Here is a 21,895-nt window from a genome sequence, read left to right on the forward strand (position 1 = left end):
ATCTAATCAATTAACTTTATGATAACCAGCTGTTGATCACCAGTTTAATATCCTGTTAGTATTTTTACATAATGAACCCTCCCACATCAGTGAGAATTATTCATTGTGGTGAATATTATTAAATACCGTATTTTCCGCAGTATATATTAAGCGCTTCAGAGTACAAGGGATACCTTCAATGAATGACCTATTTTAAAACTGTTTTCATATATAGGGTGCACTGCATGAGAAGGCACATAGAATAGAATGTAAAATCGTGGCTGCAGTTGTGTTATGCATCCACTAGATGGAGCTACGCCAATGGGAATACAATAAAATATAATACAGCTTTATTTCTATAGAATGTTCACAACCGCTCCAGCTGTAACAAGGCGCTTGACAGAACATTTAAAATACTACATCCAAGAAATCAGAATATTGATTCATATATAAGGCGCAACGGATTATAAGGCACACGCTCGGCTTTTGAGAACATTTTAGGTGTGCCTTATAGTGTGGAAAATATGTTACTTTCCATCTAATTTGCCAACGTGAAACCGCATACTTTGAAGTTTATAGCTTTCATCTTTCTTTTTTCTGCACTTCATCCCTGCAGTTGAACAAACAGAACCATGCTCTGAAACGCCAAAGCATGATGTTGCTGTCTCAACTTAGCCCAGCGACCATCAGCGAGATAAACCTCGAGGATGAAGTTGAAGAAAGTGACGAGTTGAATGTTGCCAACTGCTTGTCAACCATGTGCCAGACCAAAATCTCAGGTACAAAATTTCTCTCAGGATTACATTATGATGGTAACCGCATTGTTTTTAGTTTTCAACATAGACACACAAAAAGATAAGATAACATAAGAAAACCTTAATTTGTCTCACGATGGAGAAATTCGCAATTTACAGCAGCCAAATTTGGAGGGAAGAAAGTTGAAAAAACATGAAGTATTTGCATGCACAAAATAAATTAAAAAAATGGACTATACACAGTCCAGAATGTGATATCAAATATAAAATATCAGCATATATGCAACTGCATTTATGCTGCATAAGGTGCAAAAGACATGCACAATTCTTCATTCAGGTTGAACTTATGACCAAATGTCTTTTGTCTTGGTATGTAATTCAATCTGATATGATGTCATGTAATATGCTTATATTTTCCTGCATCCCCTTGTGTTAAAAACTAGATACGTGCATCGGTACACCACTGGCGCCTCATATTGTCTGGATCAAGTCTCATTTTTAAGAGTACAGTATTTGTTTTTGTTTTCAGAGCTGCAAAGTCAATTGCAGTTGACGCTGAGGGAGAAAGATCACCTTTGTGAAAATCTTGCAATGCTGAATGAACAACTTGAGGGAACCAGGCAACAAGTGAGTGCGTCGACTGTGGGCATTTTCGTGGTTAGGCATTCGCATACCCTATTGGCAAATTTTGGGGGTGGGGACCTACTCTGCGTTATTCACGTAGACAACAAACTGAACCAATCAACATCAGTTGCAGAGCGACACGGTATCTTTTGGGATGGTCAGAATCATGTCTTGAGATTAGAGCATTCAATTCTTGCAGTTTATTATTTTCACACCTTAGCAAGAAAGCAACATGGCTGAGAAATTAAAATAAAAGAAATAAAATGCACATTGATAACATAAGCAAGAACAAGCCTAAGTAAAAAGAATTGTGACGAATATTCCAGTTTTCCTCCCACATTCCAAAATCATGCATGGCAGGTTGATTGGGCACTCCAAAATTGTCCCTAGGTGGGATTGTGTGCACGAATGGTTGTTTTGTTTATGTGTGCCCTGCGATTGGCTGGCAACCAGCTCAGAGTGTCCCCCGCCTACTGCCCAAAGACAGCTGGGATAGGCTCCAGCACGCCTCATGACCCTTGTGAGGATACGCGGATTAGAAAACAGATGGATGTTATGTCTTTATGCCTTTAAGATATGATTTGAATGAGAGGGCCATTAATTGCAGAATGAAAAACAGTGTTGGCTCTTATTGGTACCTAGCAAGTGCATGATAAGTAAAGCAAGGCAAATAAAATGGCATTACCTCGGATATAAAGATCAGCAAAAGGTAGCTTTTTCGACTTTATCCTGCTTGCATTACGAGTGTGTTGAGCAAGGTTCTGGATATGGGTGCCTTTTATTTCATGAAACCCTAACTGTGGATGGAATGACAAACAATGACTACTCAGTTCTAGGGGTACTTGCAAGCATGCGCGTATTGGTGTGCACATCCACATGCGCGTCCTGTCTACAGACAATACAGTACAAACTTTTAAAATGGACTGTAGAAGAAATAGACCACGGATGTATTGTCACATACATCAAACAGATACTGCTGAGCGAGGAAAACAATCACTGTTGATGTCAACTATTTGTAAAGACCCTTCAAACCTGTTCGTGACATCAGCAATAACCTCCAGAGAGCAGAAGTAAAGCTCATTCACTTGAACAAAAGTACAGAACTATAGTTGCAAACCATTCATTAGTATGAAGAATGGGGAGGCCAGCGTGGAAATTGTCAATGAGTACTGACAAAAAGATGGTGAAGGCTAAAGCTTCTGCTCATGTTCCTAAACGTACAAGGTCATCTTTGCAATTCAGTGGAGGTTATGTCATGGCTTCTTCTGGGACGGGCTAACAAAAGTTCATTGATGTACCACATCATGACAGCAGCAAAATACACTTGAAACATTTTTTTAAGCTAATTAAAATAAAAAGTTGCAACTGAACTCATTGGTAGATTCTTTAGTAAGATGATTACCCAAAACGCACCGCATTTCAGGGCAAGGCGGGAACATTGGGAAGTCAATATCCAGACTTAAACCCTATCAAGTATGTGTTCAACTTGCTAAAGAGGTGACTAATGGGAGTGAGACTTCAAAACAACAGCAACAAAAAATAACACTGAAAATCTGAGAAGGCATCACTTAAGATTAATGCAAAGTTAGGTGATGTAAGTGGGTTCCAGATCAAAATGATTTGTTTTATTCATTTCAAGCCATTTCAAGTAACTTTTCCAATACTAAGTCAGCCAAAAGAAAAAAAGAAAACGTCTCTTCAGTTGTGTTTCCGATCCGCATGTAAATACCTGTAATTAAAATCGGAACTATTTCATATCCCTGTCTCATATTATCAATCTTGTATTTCGCATTCACATTCCTCTTGAACTTGACTGACGGACGACAAATGGATTACCGCTGCGGTGCTAACCACTGATTGACTGCCCTGCCCCTGACCTGACCCTTCCTTGTTTGCTGTAAATCCAACCTTCTTTTCCATTCTCTTTTCTATTTGCAGCTGCTGGAAGAAAAACGTGCCAATGCTGTTTTAATGGCCGAAACAGTGCAGCAAAAGAAACTACTGAGAAAATATCACCGAGGTGAAGAGTAAAACGGGAGGGATTAAATTACAGAAAAAAAACTTTTTTTTTTTTTAATTTGAAAAAGACAAATTTGGCTCACAATATTAGTATTTGTTGTTGACTGGATAATTATTTATGTACGGTACATCTCGCTACTTTAACAATATATGGGAATTATGTCCAGTGTCTAAACTCGCTGTGGAGGAATTTGAAACCTTACAGGACAACTTGAACCTGGAGCGGGACTTGAGAGAGGGGGCAGAGACCTTCGCCAGAGCTGTGAGTTATATTACAATTTCAGTGTTATCATTGTAAGATGTTCATCATGTGTTATACGCCGCTTGCGACTCTGTCTTTGAACTACCTTCCCAATGGGGGTGGTGGTGGTGGTTGTTTCAGATGGTTGTTGAGCAAAAGATGCTGAAGAGACAGAGCCAGATTCTGATTCAGAGCACCACACCGAGCCACGCTCTACAGGAGGCGCTCAATCAGGTTACATCGCTGACCAAGGATTTGGAAACCTTGAAGCAGGAGCACCAGAGCCAGGTAGAACTGCTAGACTTGGGATACAAAAAAAGCAAGAGTGGGGAAAACTGAATCTTGACATACTTAAAACTCTAAAGCGCTAAAAGTCAATTTTCAAGTAAGTCAGATGGGTTTTGATAGCGGGCAGCCCGCTGGTCAAGTGTTTAGCGCGTCAACCTCACAGTGCAGAGGTCGTGGGTTTGCATGTTCTCCACGTGCATGCGTGGGTTTTCTCCGGGTACTCCGGTTTCCTCCCACATTCTAAAGACATACATGGCAGGCTGATTGAACACTCTAAATCGTCCCGAGGTGTGAGTGTGAGTGCAGATGGTTGTTCATCTCTGTGTGCCCTGCGATTGGCTGGCAACCGGTTCAGAGTGTCCCCCGCCTACTGCCCGATGACAGCTGGGATAGGCTCCAACATGTCCCAGCACGCCCACGACCCTCGTGAGGATAAAGCGGTTCAGAAAATGGATGGATGGATGGGTTTTGATAGCCTTTTTCTGGTGCTCACACAGTTTGAAGATAATGAAGTCACGTGTTGTTTATGTGTCACACAGCGCATCCGACATTCTGGATTTCATAATGCAGTCAGAGGTAATATGTACTCAGTGGCTAGGTACTCAGCAGGAGCGTTTTTATTCGAAAACAGTTTTAAAATAGGCCATTCATTGAAGGTGCGCCTTATAATCCGAAGCGCCTTATAGTGCAGAAAATACGGTACTTTGTCAAAGCAGCTGCTTGCTGGTGCGATATGCTGAAATTTACATATGATCTGATTAGTCGACTAATTGCAACCGCTTTCAGTGGCTAGTTGACTCACAAAATAATCGTTTGTGGCAGCATTTGTTGAGAATTATTATTGCATAGCCGACAAGGACTGGGTTAGTGCTAAACAGTAAGCCATTTTATTCATGTGACATGCATAAAACTTGCCAGGGAATGCAGAAAATGAAACCTGAAATCGAAGTGTGTGTGTGTGTGTGTGTGTGTGTGTGTGTGTGTGTGTGTGTGTGTGTGTGTGTGAGGGTTTTATAACCTCCGCGCTTGCAACTGAACCTCTTGCCACCCCAGTAACCTCGAGTACGTCAAGTCGCTACTGGTCCTTCATTTATATTCGTATCTTACTGTGTGTCATTCTTTTGTCAGATAGAATAATAACAGCTAACACACTAACACGCATGAGTGAAAACATAACCTCAGTGTTAACAAAACATTTTGCACATAGAGGAAAGCATTGAAGAACATGCTCAGTAATGAAAGCCAGAAGCTTGGCCTCGAACCAGCTCCCATCTCCACTGGCTCAGATGTAAAACAATTAGAGCTGAGTGGGATCCCTGATCTCTGTCGGTGCCATACAGAAGGTGAACATACTCCTCGTTTGATGAACAATTGGAACTTGGAAAAGGTTACGGACAAGGGGTTGTAGAGCAGGCAACTGAATGTCAGCTGGCATCCACCCAGGACGACTACTTACCACCAATTACCACTGCAGGAGCTGACGCAAGAAATAGAATTGAAACAGTTCTTTTTTGTCATTTTTTCCCCAATTCAACTAACCGGGATCCTTATCAAGTTGTTTGTGTTGTGAAAGATCGATACGGAAAATCTTGTCGCAACTAAATGTTTATGTTTGTGTGTGTGTGTGTGTGTGTATGTGTATGCGTTCAGATAAAGAAACTGGAAGACAAATTCAGTAGCTGTGAGACGCTAAAGGAGCTGACAGCCTTGAGGTGTAAACTTGAGCTTGTAGAGGAAGAGAAGAGGGAGTACAGTGATGAGTGCTCCAAGGCCCAAGCGGAGGTCAAGGATCTGAGGTTTACAGGTAAGAACGTATTGGCAACCATGAAAACAAGCTGCATTGTGACAAGTAACATGAACACGTCCCATACGAGTAAAAGCACGACCGAGTATGGAGGGATTGAGGCGGCCTGGTGGTCGACTGGTTAGCATGTCGGCCTCACGGTGCAGAGATGGTGGGTTTGATTCCAGGCTCCGGCCTTCCTCTGTGAAGTTTGCGTGTTCTTGCCTGCGTGGGTTTTCTCCGGGTACTCGGGTTACCTCCCACATTCCATAAACCAACATGGCAGGTGAATGGAACACTCTAAATTGTCCCTTGGTGTGATTGTGTGTGTGAATGGTTGTTTGTGTATGTGTGCCCTGCGATTGCGATTGACTGGCCACCATTTCAGTGTGCCTACCGCCCGATGACAGCTGGGTTCAGCTGCAGCACGCCCGCAACCCTCGTGAGGATAAGCGGCTTGGAAAATGGATGGAGGGATGGAATCACTGGAATTTGCAAGAGTCGAGCTTCGTACCTCTTGTTGTATATTAGTATTGCTGTTTGGATTTGTAATTATGGTATTGAAATACTAAGTGTTGCACATATGGACACAAATAAATTCAAGCATGCGGGGTTTTGAGAAAGTCTGTCTTTTCCATCTGAACAGTTTTAGCCAGATATAGCACAACAAGCTGTAGATTGTCTTCTGATGGTTGCAAGCCTTCCGGGGTCAGATGATCCCATTGCGGTCTCAGGTGCCTTAATTAACTTCACATTATTAACATCTAATTATCCGATGGAAAATGACTGTAATGTTTGCACATACACAAAGCAACAACAATTGAGTTATTTGTTTATTTGCATGGCAGTTTTTCCTTGCGGCATGGTGAATCGAAACAGGGGTCACCAACCTTTTTTTTTTTTTTGTAACTAGCATCTTTATTATTTCAACCACACATAGGACCATACAAATCTGAACATATGAATACAGAGGACGTCGTACATTTCCACCCGTGTTTAGTTTCCAAAACAACGTCCATACATGGCTGTGACGGCCCTTTAACATAGGAAACAACAAATGACGTACAAACATATTTGGGGGGAAAAAAAAGAAAAAGAAAGAAAAAAACAACACACCTACAAATAAAACTAGCAGAATATTGTGATCAACAGTGACAAGTGTCCCTTTTGTTGGATTTATATCCGTAATCTATAGTGACCTCTCCCGATTTGTGGTGTCATTCCCTCTTTCATTTGTTTTTGTACTCCTCCCATTTTTCCCATCTTGTTTTAAACTTCCCTACTTGGACCCTTAATATGTATGTGAATCTTTCCAACTCAAATATTTCTCCCACTATTTCCAGCCATAGGTTCTTTGTCGGCGGGTCAGTTTTAAACCATGTTCTTGTTATGGCTTTCTTGCTGGCACCCAGCAACACTTTTACCAAGTACTCGTCACTCGTCAGTACATTTGCTTGATTTATATCGCCCAGATACATCACTGAGCCGGTCTTTGGTATTTCATAACCGAGTATCTTCTTCAGTTCTCTCCAAACCTCTTCCCAATAACCTTTCAGCCTTCGACATTTCCAAAATATGTGTGCATGATCTACAGACCTGTCCTGTCCACATAACCGCCAGCACTCACTCTGCCCTTGTTTGTATTTCCCGGTCATCTCTGGGGTTATAAAAAATCTCATGATATTTTTCCAACCAAACTCCCGCCAACGTCTCGAAGCGGTTGTTGATTGTTGTATCCTGCACATATTTAACCATTCTTCTTCCGTTATCTCGGTTTGGAGTTCTTTTTCCCATTTCTCTTTTACATACAGAGTCGAATTCCCCTTGTTCAACAGGAGCCCTTTGTAAAGGGATGAAATCACGTTACTCTTGCCCCCGTTATATGCATCCATCATTATCTGTATTACATCATGTCTTTCAGTTGTCGTACCCATTTTTATTTCTTTTGTATAGTAGTCTCTAACTTGTAGATACCTGAAGAGGTCGCTCCTTTCTAGATCAAACATTTCTTTCATTTTCTCTATCATTGTACTCATCGCTGTGATACCTTTTCTTTCCCATCTTTTGAAACCATAATCTTTCCCTGGTTGAAAGTCCTCATCATGTGATAGCCACCTTAGGATTTTCACCTCCTTTTCTAATTTATTTTCTTTTACTATGGTGAACCACGTATTTAAAGTGAATTTTGTTATTTGATCTATCAAGCCCTCCTTTACCCGAAATAATCTTCTGTCCCCCAACAGTGTTTGAGTCAGGTATCCCTCAGCCCTCACTTCAATTTCGTTCCATTTTGCTCTATACTCTCCGTTACACCAACATGCTACTGCTCTGAGTTGTGCTGCACGGTAGTAATCCTTAAAATTCGGTACCGCCAATCCTCCCTTCTCCTTGGGCAACTGTAGTGTCGTCAGCCTAATCCTCGGCCGCTTACCCCCCCAGATAAATCTTGAGGTCAGTTTATCCCATTCTATAAATTGTTTTTGCGGTATGGGTATAGGTAGCGACTGATAGAGGTATAGCAATCATTTTGACCATCTCTATTCTAGAGCTTAAGTCTAGGACATGTGTTGACCATCTCCCAAGGTCTGCCTTGATGGCTTGATTAATCTTTGTGTAGTTCGTTTCAAACAGTTTGTCCATGCTTTTCGTGACATACACACCTAGGTAATTTACCGTCTCACTGTCCCATTTTACTTTGTATTTTCCCTTCATCAACTTTGATGGTGTGTAGTTAAGTGCTAGGATCTGCGTTTTTGTTACATTAAGTCTATATCCTGAGTAACGTTCATATTCTTCCAGTTGTCCCATCAGTTTCGGGAAGCTCTCTTCCGGTTGTGTTACGTATGCTATCAGATCATCGGCAAACGGGCTCAATTTGTGTTCTGAGCCTCTCAGCTCCACGCCTTTGATGTTGTGATTCTGTCTGATTGCCTGGGCTAGGGGTTCGATGAAGATATTGAATAGTGATGGTGAGAGGCAACATCCTTGTCTGGTCGACCTTTCAAGTGTTATTCGGTCCGTCAAGCTGCCATTCACTTTCACTCTTGCGGTCGGCCCATTATACAGTGTCTGTACAACTCTAATCGAATCTCTATTGAAGCCGAATTTTTCCATGACTTTATATAGATAGACCCACCGCACACTATCGAATGCCTTTTCTGCATCCATGCTCACCAACACTGCACTCATTCCTGTCTTCCGAATCGCCTCCACTATGTGTAAAGTTTTTCTTATATTATCCTGGGCCTGTCTACCTTTGACAAAACCCGTCTGGTCTCGATCTATAATTTCAGGCATGAAAGTCTCGAATCTTATGGATATGATTGAGGTATAATAGATCTTATAATCGACGTTAAGTATGGATATTGGTCTGTAGCTACTACATAACTCTTTATTTTTGCCCTCTTTGGGGATTATAGAGACTATTGCCTCTTTCCATGATGGTGGAATCTTGCCCTCCTTCATGGTATATCGTAGTGAAGATAGCAAAATATCTTGTAAAACTCTGAGGGGAAGCCATCACTACCCGCGGCTTTACAATTTTTCGTTCCGCTGATTGCGATCTCCAATTCTTCTGCAGTAATTTCAGAGTTCAGGGATTCATTATCTTCTTCCCCTATTGATGGTAATTCCAGGCCCTCCAAAAATGTTGTGATACTCTCTTCGTCTGCTGCATCCGGTTGTGTATATAAAGTCTTATAATACTGCTGAAATGCTTCCTCTACTGCGATTGGCTGGCAACTGATTCAGGGTGTCCCCCGCCTACTGCCCGGAGATGGCTGGGATAGGCTCCAGCGCCCCCCGCGACCCTAGTGAGGATCAAGCGGTTCGGATAATGGATGGATGGATGGATGCTTCCTCTATTTCCTTTGGTTCTTTTAATAATTCATTCGTTCTGGGGCACCTAATCTTATGAATTGTGTTTAACACTTGTTGTACCCTTAACCTTCGTGCCAGTAATTTACTTGCCCTGGACCCACCTTCATAGTTAACCTGTTTCACAAACCGTGCTCTTTTTTCCACCTCCGTTAATAATATTCGATCTACTTCCTTTCTAGTGTCTGTGACCTTCATAAGTACCTCTGCGTTATTTGTTCTTTTATGCTGATCTTCAAGTTCTTTCAGTTGTCTTGTTAAGTTTTCATATGATTCTTGTCTTATCCTTTTAAGCCGTATTGCATGTGCTATACGTTTTCCTCTTATTACTGCTTTCAGAGCATCCCACACAATATTTGGGTTAACTTCTCCATTGTCATTTTCTTCCCTATATTTGACTATATCTCCCTTTATTTCTTGTACCAATTCCTTATCATTCAATAAACCTACATTCAACCTCCAAATTGTAGATTTCCTTCTACTGGTCAATTTCACTGTCATATACACAGCGCTGTGGTCTGACAAATCTGTGACACCAATTCTGCATTCTTCCACCCTGTGTCTATCCTCCATCTTCATGAAAAAGTAGTCTATTCTAGCATAGGTTGCATGTGGATGAGAGTAATGTGTGTAGTCTCTATGTAACGCGTGTGCATCCCTCCATACATCAATTATCCCGAGTTGTTTTATTTGTGTGTTGATGCACTTGGTTATATGTATCCTAGACTTCCTTGTGCTTGTTGTATCCAAGTCATGGTTCAGCACCACATTGAAGTCCCCTCCGCATATCAAGATCCCATCCATTTCCACAGCTATGACATTGAAAAGGTCTTCAAAAAAATTCCTTTCACTATCTGGTGGAGCATATACATTGATTAATGTGACCTTCTCGCCTTCCATCGTCCCCTTGACCACTATATACCGCCCTTCTCTATCCTTTATCTCTTTGTCAATTTCACATTTCACAGAGTTTTTCATTAATATAGCCACCCCTCCTCTGTGGCATTCTTTAAATGAACTATAGTATGTATTAGTGTACCCATACCTTTTCAATTTTTCATGTTCTTGTGGCGTCAGGTGTGTTTCTTGTAAAAAAATGACCTGCATCTCCTCCTTTCTTAATTTTGTCAACACCTTCCCCCTCTTTACTGGGTTGTTCATGCCATTCACATTTAATGACACCACCTTAATGTCTCTATGTTGAACCATCATTCTTTCTGGAATATCCTGTACTTACCCCCATGTCACCGATCACAACATACATACTAAACACTGTAACCGTAAAACATAAAAAATTGTCATCAACAATCAGAAATTGAACTTCCAAAGCTTTAAGGGATTCCCTTTTCACATCCCCTTTCCCCTGTTGGTGGGTGGGGGGTAAAGCCTCTCCTAGTGAGAGGGCCCCCTTAGTGGCAGAGATCATCTCCAGTGCTGATCTCCCAAGCTCACTACAAAAGTCCAACAATTCAGTACAAGAGCTCCCGGCCAGAGCTTTGTAGATTTCGAAACATTCTTTAACCTTTTTCACTGGATTATTTCGGGAAAAGAAATCCCGCCTATCAATCAAATTACATTGCTCTATATATCCTTCGTTTACACCCGAACATTCAGAGCCTGTCGACAGATTTCTAATTATCTCGACTCAAAGTTGCTCCCCCCTTCAAAAACTTTTAACAGCATCCCCACATAAAATTTGTTCTTTACTCACCAACCGTTGAACTAGGGAAATTAAAGAAAGTTATGTGGCTTCCAAAAGTCCTTTGAAAACAACTGCATTCCTGTCCGAGTTCTTTGTTCCACAGCTTTTGTCCTTCATTCTCCTTGTCTCGTTCAAATTTTCTCACATTTATCTCTTGGTCTTTGTCCACTTGCGCGCTGCCTCCAGTCTCTGTTGTGTCGTCGGGTTCTCTTGTCCAAGGCTCAGCACCTGCCACCCTCTCATCCGCATCGCCTCCGCCGCCTCCTGAGCGCTGTTGTATATTTTCACTCCTTCAGTCCAGTGGACCCTCAGTGTGTCCATCGGGGACTGGAACCTAATTCCCTTCTCCTTTAGAATTTTTTTAAGTCCAGCATATTCTCGACGTTTAGCCGCCACTTCTGTCGCGTAGTCATGGTCAAAGGTCACTCTGTTCCCCTTCACTTGAAGCGGCGTTCGCCAGGCCGTCTTGAGTACGTTTTCTTTGATGTTGAATCTCAGGAAGTTTACTATCATCGCTCGTGGTGGTTTGTTCAATAATGGCTTTGGAGCAAGCGCTCTGTGCGCCCTTTGTATCTCCAGTTGAATATCTTCGGAGATTCCCAGCTCTTTATGGATCAGCTTATCAACAAAGTCGATTGTGGAATCTCCCTCGACCCCCTCTTTCAGTCCCCAAATTCGGATGTTGTTCCTCCTCGACCTTCCTTCCAAGTCGGCCACTTTCTGTTGGAGCTTCCTTTGTTGTTCGAGTGAGACAGTGAGAATTTCCTGTACCTCTGTACTCCAGTCCTCCACTTCACCTGCTCTTTCTTCCAGCATCTCTATATCCTTCCTTTGCACCCGGATGTCAGCGTTCACGGATTCAAGCTTTCTGTCAGTTTCCTCCCGCAAGTTTTCTAGTCCTTGTTTCATCTCCTCCATTTGTTTGACGATTCTGTCCAACTTGCCGTCTAAATGGTGTTGTCTCGTGTCCATTTTGGCTCTTATTTCTCAGAGTCCGCTCTGTAGATTAGCCTGCAATGCCGAGGCCCAGGCAGGTTGTTTGTCGATGTCGCGAGCTAATGCTATGTTAGCAGTAGCCGCTAACGCCGATCCCCCTTCATCTTCGTCGTGCGTGTTTTCAGTCTATTTCTCGCTCTTCTTCTTCTTCTCCCTTCCCTTTCCCGACAGAGCTTTGTTCATATCCATCTTATCCTATGTTCGGGTCGCAGCCTCCGTTCTTTTGTCGTTTTTTTTCTCCGTTTTTTGCTCGTACGGCCGGGAGCTCCACGCGTTTGCAGCCTACCCTCTCGCTGTCATACCGGAAGTCGTCACCAACCTTTTTAGATATGATGGCTACCTCTTTGGTACAAATTAATGCGATGGGCTTCCGCAGTGTTAATGCACACTTCTGAAATAACAAATTTGCTGACTGTTTTTTTTTTCTAGAGGCTCAAACTAACGTTGATGCTTGTAGCACAATTTCTAAAACTATTCATGTCTGTCCTAAAACCACTCACAGTGTTTGCAAAACTAAAAGCACAAACACTGCTCTGTCCTTAGTTTTTCATTTTGTGACACACAAGTCACAAATTTCCCGCGGCCCTTGTGAAGATAAAGCGGATCAGAAAATGGATGGATGGATGGAAGTCACAAATTGAGTTAAGATTGGTTGACCAGTGTTATTGATAATCATTGATGTGAAGACACTAATCATGTTAGTGATTCTTCAAATTAACCCTTTCATGCACCCTGCAACCTGATAACATGATAAGCTGTCCACTGTAGTAACTGCTGTCCCTCAAAGAGTGAATTAGGAAATCGATACATATCATATCGTATGCATCACTTCATTTCTTTATTTCTATAAATCTCAGTGTTTCCATTGTCAAATGATCATTTCTCCAACATTCCTCAAAAATCACAAAGTCTCATCACTGGTGAGTCCAGTGAGCTACTAATGTGGTCCATGGGGGCTACCCGGTACTGGCGGGCATCATGTTGGTGAGCCCTTATTCAAACCAAGGCAGCCTGCTTCTGTTTGCAATTTCTGTTCTTGAGCAAGTGTGTAGACATGATCATCTTATTGATTGAAAAGCTTCATGGTTTTAACAACATGGATCAATGGGGAACACCTGCTTGGGAAAGGTCAACTACCAATGACAAGTCCCTAAATCATGTTGTCATTGCTTTGGTCAGTTCAAGAACTTCAAAAGAAATTGGAAACGGCTCCCAATCCATCACATCTTCCAGTGCCGCCATGTCCACCACCACCACCACCTCTTCCAACTTTAGCAGCGTTCAACCCACTCAGGTAACCTTGTTCTGCCCTTCGTGGTTCGAAATTTTAATTATAATATACGATATACAGTCCATGATATATGATATCATATGGTATGATATGATATCAGATGATATCATCTGATCCACGGTGCTAGAAAAAGTCTGCACACTGGTGTTCAAAAGGCAGGTTTTTGTGATGTAAAAAAATGAGACCGGGATATATTTCAAACCTTTTTCCACCATTTATGTGACCTATAACGTGTCGAGCTCAATCTCTATTTTTTTTTCAAGAGGAACACTAAAAATAAACAACAAAGATCATGTTGTACACCCCTCACCTTTGTAACTGGAGATGTGGCAGGCTTCGGAATGAAGTGTGTGTGTACAGAAAGAGAGAGAGAGAGAGAGAGACACACACACACACACACGAACCCAAAGATTTTGTGCTAACACTGAGTGGTATTTGGAAATGTTCATCATTCCCTCCACCTTATATGGATATGTAAGGTGGGGTGGGATGATGAACAATTCCAAAAATATTGCAGTCAGTCTTAGTCTCAGGAAAAACCTACTAAAACATCGAAAACTTGTTTTGCTTTAGTGAGAGGCAGTTTAAATGGTGCCAGGTGTATACTGACTCCCATTTAACATGAGTTTGAATGTAATTGATTCATTCCCAATGGCCACATACCTAATTATAAGAGGGTGTGCACACTTGAACAACCATTTTATTTCCCCCCCCTCTCAAAATGATCGAATTTCTTTTTCATCTGCAGTCCATTGGTCACGTTGTGGTGCAAACATTATCGAAAAGATGTACCTTTGTTGATGGTTTTTTTTCTCCCACAAAACCTTGCATTTGTAGTTAGATTTTCACTTTTCAAAGTGAAAACAAAAAATGAACATCTGTGGCAGCTTTTGAATGCAGACTTTTAAAAAAAACTGTTATTGATTTGTGCTCACTCCATAGCTCGCTGCTGTCATTGATCAGAAAGAGACAAAACAGCAGCGATATTCCACTTGTGGCCCACAATTCTGACAAGAGAGCAGGTAAAATAAATTGCAAATGGTTTATTGATTACTCAAAAGCTTTTCTCTTGTTTAAGCATAAAAGCACACGACTGATTTTTAGCAAGAATGTAAGTAAAGTAAATATAATTGTATAAATGAATCGAATATGAAGGAGGGTGATTTCAACCATACGACTGTCATTGACTGGCAGAGGCTTCACTCCACTACATCTTCCTGACTGTTGTTAGCATACCATTTTTGGCTGGCGTGTGCCTCAATCTTAGAAGATAAATACATGGATCCTTCACCATCCACTCAAAGTAGCGCTGTAAATTAATGAATTAATTATGAGCAGACCCGACTGTTCGGAAAAAGGTAGCCCAGACAGCTGCGGCTGGCACACTGTGAAACTGTGACATTCCTCGTGGCGTTCGCCAATGCAGAGTTGCTAGCTGCGAGTGCTAACGCAGGGGTCTCAAACTCAGTTCCTGGAGGGCCGCTCTCCTGCATGTTTTCCAAGTCTCCCTGTTGCAACACACCTGATTCAAATGAACAGATCATCAGCAAGCTCTGCGGAAGCCTGACATTGAACCTGTTCATTTGAATCAGGTGTGTTGCAACCAATGCAGAGGTGCTAGCTGCTAGTGCTAACGTGTACTGCACTTTGGATCTCGCCACTTGTACGGTATTCTGGTTGGCTTCCACAAGCTAACACACAAGCTACACTTCAGCTGCTTGGAGAAACGAGTAAATGTCTTGTGAGGGCTTCTTTCAGTTTCAAGTAAATGGTGTGTTTGTTCTTCTTCATCTCGGTGCGCTAAACTGAGAGTAGAGATTTTCATAAATTGAGGGAACGTATTCTCACTGTGACTTTTCTCATTCCTTGGCTCCATAATCAATATCAGTCCAATAAAACTCAAACCCGAGGTTCCTTCAATATCATGAAAAATAATTGGTGTTTCAAGTGTTTGCTAATTGTGCATATGCAATCAAAATCAGTCACTTTGTTTAGTGACATGATTCCCTCTGTGTGTGTGTGTGTGCGTGCGTGCGTGCGTGCGTGCGTGCGTGCGCGTGTGTGTGTGTGTGTGTGTGAGTGTTTTACAGAAGTGGATGTGAACCAGCAGGCCGTCGAGGAAATGATGAACAGGATCAAGAAAGGGGTTCAGCTTCGGCCTGTCACGCAGAGACCTACTAACAGGGGACAGGTTATTAATATCATTGTTTTTGTATTAAGATTTAATCATTTGATTACTGTGATGCGTTATGACACAAGTACAATACAGTAACTTTATTATCCTTGCAGTGGAATTTAAAATTCATTGTAATTACATCAGCTAATAGGGTCAGAGCCAGCAAGCAGATGAACATCTCTCCAGTTGCAAATTTGACATATTTTCCTGTCTACAGCCCACAACAACACTCCCACTCCATGTGTATAATAATAATAATAATGTGAATATTTACATTCATTTTGTCCTCAGGGCATTGAATTGATTACAATTAATGCTGAACATATCTAAAATATTACTTTCACAACTGTTATTTACCTTGTTCGATTCAATCAATATTTAGTGTTTCCACAATATTCTCGTCCCTTCTTACCAATGTTGGCTCACAAAATAAAGCCACACAGGCGAGCGAAGCCTACCTGCTCGTTAACTGGGCGCCGCTCAGATGAGGCACAACATCAAAACGAAAGATGGGTAGGGGGAGCAAAGTGTGGCTGTGCTGCCTGGAGAGACACTAAATTTGTAGGTGGGGAGGAGCCACGCAAGGACGCAGTCAGTTACCTCTCAAGAACCCTGCAGCAATATCATACAGGAGCGAAACAAAAACTTCTTTCCATCTGCCAACAGCGATGTCCGCCAATATCAATACCAATATCGCTATCGATATTCTCTTACTTGGATCCATCCGCCCACCAAAATTGAACAGCTGGAGCCTCAATGTTGGTGTGGAGACACGATTATTTATCCCCTAAGTTCGAGTCCTGCCCCCAGAACAAATGGTATCACTCTTCTGGGATGCAAAATGATTGTCGTTAAGATGCATGGAGGAGAGGCTTCTGCGTCTTCCAACAGCAGTCATTTGGGCGGAATCATCATCTGTAATATTCATTTCGGTTGTGATAATGGTTTGTGGTGGCACCTGAAGGCCAAAAGTGGCGATGTGGTTTGTTTGTTATTTGTTAGAGGCTAAATAATAGAATGTCTTTGGAAGGGAGGCAAAGGTGGCATTGTATGTGGGAGATAAGTGGTGTTGTAAGTTCCCTCCCTCCTCTGTTTAGTGTTGGTTTCTCAACCTTAATATAGACAGCCTCTCTCACTCCTCTTTCAAACCATTTGTCCTCTCTGTCCAGAATATCTATATTTTGTCCTCAAGATTGATATTGAAACCAACACTTTGGAGGCAGCTGTCATCATCATACTCCAAAATAAAAGCAACTTTTTGGCTTTGACCTCCTCACGCGTAAACCTTACTGTATGTTTTTGTTTTTGTTTTGTTTTTTGTCCACTGAGTTAATGTGCTCAGTAGGGTTGTGCGATTTGGCTAAAATTTAATCTCTCAATATTTTTGCCAGATATCTCGATAATGATATGATAATAATATTACTATGGGTTGAGTAAAAACGAAGCATTTTTTAAAAGAAAAAAGGAAAAATCAATCCAAAAGGATGTGGAAAGTGTCGTGTTTTTTTAGAATTTACTGACAACCATCAACATTAACAAAATAAGCAATAAATTATAGAGGTGACATATTATCGCGTTAATTGTGATAAATTAATTACAGCCTATGTAGCGCGTTAGGCTTTTTAATCGTGTTAATCTATATTTTAATCTCTAATTTTTTTATTTTATTGGTGGGTTGGTTACCTTTTTCTAATATCCCTTTTTATGTGTTGGCTTCCAGTGTTCGAGTTGTTGAGGGTGGGGAAACAACTGTCAGTCAGCCATTGATTGGCTGTCATTATGTGTGGGCTTGTTTAGCATAAGCCGATTGGCTCCCATTAGAGTTGGGCGGGCTAAAAAGCAGCGGTGAGGAGAGGAGAGGTGAAAATGGAGGTGCATGTGAGAGTTCTCAGCCCAATGAATGGAAAAGTTACATTCCAAAAAAGCCCTAATGGCACTATTGATAAAGGTACAGTGTTGTAACTAATTTTTAAGGAGTTTGCTTATGACCGAAGCAGCTCAAGATTAGCCTCCTACATCAATTCAAAGCACCCAGTTGCGAGCGCAGCCACGGCTAACGTTAGCACTGAAAGCAATAGAGGGAGCCTTGCGTACAAGGCATGAAGTCTGCATAGCTGCTGTGTCCTCTGTAGCCTATTAGAAGTGCTTGATATTTATTTCAAGCCCTTTATTTTGTTATGTGTTATTTCTGATGTGCTAACTTAAAGCACTGTGCTTTTATTTATTAGCTGAAGCAAGTTCCGTGTTCAGTGCATGGATTGCTCAGATGTTTTTGATATGTTAACCTAAGCACTTTTTGTGGACCTGGTGTTCTCTTTTATTTTTATTTTGTAGTTATTTGGAGATTTACGAAAACAAAACAGTGATATTCCCCCTGGTGGTCGAAACTAAAGGTTGCAGGTGGGATTTGGGATTAGTCTCAAATATAGCAGAAGATAAATTGCTTGGACTGTATCTTTTCTCTGTCTGTTGTATTTTGTTCTTCTACTTCTTCCTCTCATAACTTTGCTGCTGTGGAGTGGGAATTTCTCCATTGTGAGACGATTAAAGGTTTTCTTTAAAAACAATTAAATACTTTATAATTCCACTTTTTTGCAATGTGAATCTTTTGATCTGCCTCAATGCTCAATAATGTAATGAATTTAAAACGAAAATAGGGGTTTTCTCAGCAATTATTAGATGAGATTAAAATAGATTAATTTGACCAAGTAATTATACATCATAATTAATTAATCTCACCATTTTTAATCTCTTGACAGCACTAATAAATCAAATGGACTATAAGGCGCACCAAAAAGTGTTTTTCCCAATTTTCCCAAAAGCCGACCAATAATGCGATGCGTTTTATAAATGGTGTCACACTCTTTATATTACCCATTGAGTTGTTTCCCTGTTAGTGTCTTCTTATGCCATCTCGTGATGACTATTAGCAGGAATCAATTGTAACCTCAAAGGGTTCTGCCTGACACTAATTGACATATATGCATTCGCAAACACACACTCAAACAGACAACTACTTTGTGAGCTACTACTTTGAGGCTCACTATAAATGAAGTTGTATTGTGTTGTATATTATTCCCTTTAGCGTAGCTCCATCTAGTTGATGCATCGCGGAAATGCAGCCACTATTATAGCTTTTATTCTATGTGCCTTATAATGCAGTGCGCCCAATATATGAAAACAGTTTTAAAAAAGGCCATTCATTGAATGTGCCCTTTATTGTCCGAAGCGCCTTATAGTGCAAAAAATACAGTACTTTCACATTGTTGTGTTTGCGTGCATGCATGTGTTAACTGCATCAACGTGTGTTCTGAACCAATTTGTCCATGAACGACCGTAGTAAGGATAATCGGTTCAGAATGTTACTGGATGTGTTGTGAAAAAAACAAATTCTAAGTTCATGAATACTTCTTCATAACCCTGTAATTGACTGCTAATTAGCGTTCTTATATCGGTCTGCAGGTGCGTATGTGCTCTACCGGCGAGGTATCTTTGAATGTATTGCTTCAGCACAATAATTGGGAACTGCTACTGAATATGAAGTAATTGTCTTGAAAATAGGAAATGGTCTATTGACTTTATTTGTTATCACAGATGTTTGCTTGTAAAATGCTTCCATGCTAAGCTTTGTCAATTTGTAATTGGAGGTGCATTTAAGACTCAATGTGTTGCACGGGACATAAGTATCGTATTTATATTTTGCTTCTCTTTTGTCATTTTCCTTTTATTAGATGGCGAGGAAACCCTCTAATTTGGCCTTCCAGGAACTTAAAGCCGTCATGGTAATGGAGTTTGTCAAATACTTATCGTGTGGAGTTTTGATTGTGTCTGCCCATCAGTGTGACAACCTCCCACTGTCAGATGTCATTGGACGGAAGTACAAAAAAAAAGCTGCATCCAAATTCATAGACCGCATCCTCTCAAGGACCCTTCGCAGACTGGGTCCTTTGAACACTCCTGCTCATGTAGCCTCTGTGGACAGCGTAACCGTCATGTGACCCTCAAATTTGGCCTTAGGAGGAGGCAGCCTGATGAATCTGTACACATTATAATGTAGAAAAAAATGTAGTAACTGTAACACAATCACATTTATTTGCTCCGTAGCTTTATGAATTTCAATTGAAGTGTGTATTTTTGTTTTAATCTTTCAGAGGAATCTTGACACAAGTGTTTCCTCACCGACACAAGTGTCGTCATCATCACCGGATGGCGAACTGCTGAAAATCTTGATGAGACGCCGCGATGTACTGGAGGCAACAAATAACTCTTAGGGTATTATCGGTACTGTATTTACATGACAACCTATATTTATTTTCATTATTTGTCTGTTTTTGAGAAGTTTTCCTGACAGAAAATAAATGACGAGAAAGACTACCGTAATTTCCAAACTATTGCATGTAAGCCGCACCCACTAAATTTTAAAACGATCGTGTACATATACTGGATAGGCCGCACTGGAGTATAAACTGCAGGTGTCCACTTTGTAATGTGGGATATTTACACTGAAGAATTTGTTTTAAATAGCGCACATGTGTAAATAGACTCTCATGCTTCTGTGTTGTTTTGTGTTTCAGTTCCAGCGAGATCGGAGGGCGTTCCCAGTGCTGCACTTCTTCCGCGTTATCATCATCTGCCTTTAAAAGAACTGCCACGCCGACTACTCGAAGTCAGATTACTCAGCCTTGCTCACGACTCTCCTACCAAGCGTTTGATTATTCGAGAAACTTCATGCCTCATAGTTCTCTTGTTCTGGTATTTGCTCAATTAAGTAGTATCTTTGTAATTGTGTTAATCTCCATTGTATCTTGATCATGTAATGAGATTTCCTTGGCCTGAGTGACAAGTGGCTTTGCGTTATTTTTCCTTGCATGTTGCAAGCGCTTTCTGTGTGTCCCGTTTTCTTTTGGTTCTTGGTTACCAGCGACTTTCGTTGTACTTTGTTGGTCTTGCATTTTTCTTTCATAAATCTTTTTTGTAAGCACTTATTCATATCTATGTTTGTGGCATCCGATTCAATTCCGGAGAAATCCCGAACCTGTGAGAAGGACATTCAAAAGCTTTTTTTTTTCTTGTGTTGAGACAACGTGTTTTTTGTGTGAAGAGAAATTCTCTTACCATGCTAACCAGTCACCCACCGTGCCACTGGCCGACAATCATGTTCCTCAAAGTTATGTTGACAAATAAAAGCTTCCCAGTTGAGTCGTCACTGCCCCTCACTGACTTGAACGAGGGCGCTTTCGTTTTGTCTTTATCTGTGACAACTTCATCCATTTATTTTCTACATCGTACGTCTTCATTACTCATTCACTCCCAAAGACGTTTATAAACGTCTTTTCAGACTTGGTCTAGAATTGGCTGGTACTGAATGAGTTAAAGTCCTGGTGAGCTTGAGCCAATTCCAGCTGACAGGTTCAGCCTGGCCTATTTACGCCCCAAACGTCATGGCATCCTCTAAATTCAGACTGGCTCCAATTTTTATTTTTAGGTTTTCCCCTCAGTCTACTCCCAGTCAGTTTTTCTAATGTTTTTCACTCCATCAGTTGTTGCACTGGTGGCAAACTTCCTCATTCATCTGGGCTGGGCCTGAGCGGCGAGAATGACATGTACAAATCCTGTATTCTCCCCTGACACACTTCGCACTTAAACAGAATTAAATGTACCACTTATTGTTTCAGTTCTTCCAAATGTGCAGTAGTGCAGTCAATAAGCTTAAGTAAGTGCGATTAGGAGTGGTATATTGGACAAGTACACTTGGACAGACTCTAATGTAAGATGAAGATCCAAGTCAAAAGTCCTTTTGTCACACACACACATGCACACAAACCCATCTTGATACCAGATTTTTTAAAATGGTAAATAAGGAAAAGATGGTTGGAAAGTGACATCAGTGAAACAGAGGCGACCATTCAGCACTGTCATGCGCATGGCTACTGGTGATCATCAATTAGATTGGCAGTCTTTCTGGTTACGTATTTTTGATTAAATTGAATTTACCATCTGGTGGGTGTACATCTGCATTTTCATTCATTTTCAGTTCCTGTCTGTATAATTGCCAAGATTCAAAATAGTTTATTCCAACCAATTAGTTGTGTTATGATTGAATTGAAGCCCAACAATGGCTGTGCAAGTTATTATGCAACGCTTGCTATTGTGTTGTTTCAACTC

The 21,895-nt window shown here is 41.1% G+C and overlaps 1 protein-coding gene across 6 annotated transcripts in view; it reads left to right on the forward strand.

Moving 5' to 3' along the window:
- The window catches only part of shtn1 (shootin 1), a 35,174-nt gene extending 14,240 nt beyond the window's left edge, over positions 1-20,934 (forward strand). For 5 of the 6 annotated variants that reach the window (XM_086122759.1, XM_086122760.1, XM_086122757.1 and 2 more), the window contains 12 exons: positions 596-758; positions 1,264-1,361; positions 3,297-3,378; positions 3,545-3,639; positions 3,760-3,906; positions 5,557-5,710; positions 13,443-13,557; positions 14,497-14,576; positions 15,645-15,745; positions 19,462-19,512; positions 19,882-20,011; positions 20,305-20,934. In XM_086122759.1, the coding sequence (XP_085978885.1) occupies positions 596-758; positions 1,264-1,361; positions 3,297-3,378; positions 3,545-3,639; positions 3,760-3,906; positions 5,557-5,710; positions 13,443-13,557; positions 14,497-14,576; positions 15,645-15,745; positions 19,462-19,512; positions 19,882-20,001 (1,206 nt within the window). In that variant the 3' untranslated portion in view covers positions 20,002-20,011; positions 20,305-20,934. The remainder of the gene's footprint in view (positions 1-595; positions 759-1,263; positions 1,362-3,296; positions 3,379-3,544; positions 3,640-3,759; positions 3,907-5,556; positions 5,711-13,442; positions 13,558-14,496; positions 14,577-15,644; positions 15,746-19,461; positions 19,513-19,881; positions 20,012-20,304) is intronic. The other variant, XM_086122758.1, reaches the window with a different exon arrangement.
- Positions 20,935-21,895: the final 961 nt, after the last annotated feature.

The sequence above is a fragment of the Hippocampus guttulatus genome, chromosome 10 (assembly GCF_054856545.1).
Source record: "Hippocampus guttulatus isolate MCC_2025c chromosome 10, RoL_Hgut_1.0, whole genome shotgun sequence".
Taxonomy (NCBI): Eukaryota; Metazoa; Chordata; class Actinopteri; order Syngnathiformes; family Syngnathidae; genus Hippocampus; species Hippocampus guttulatus.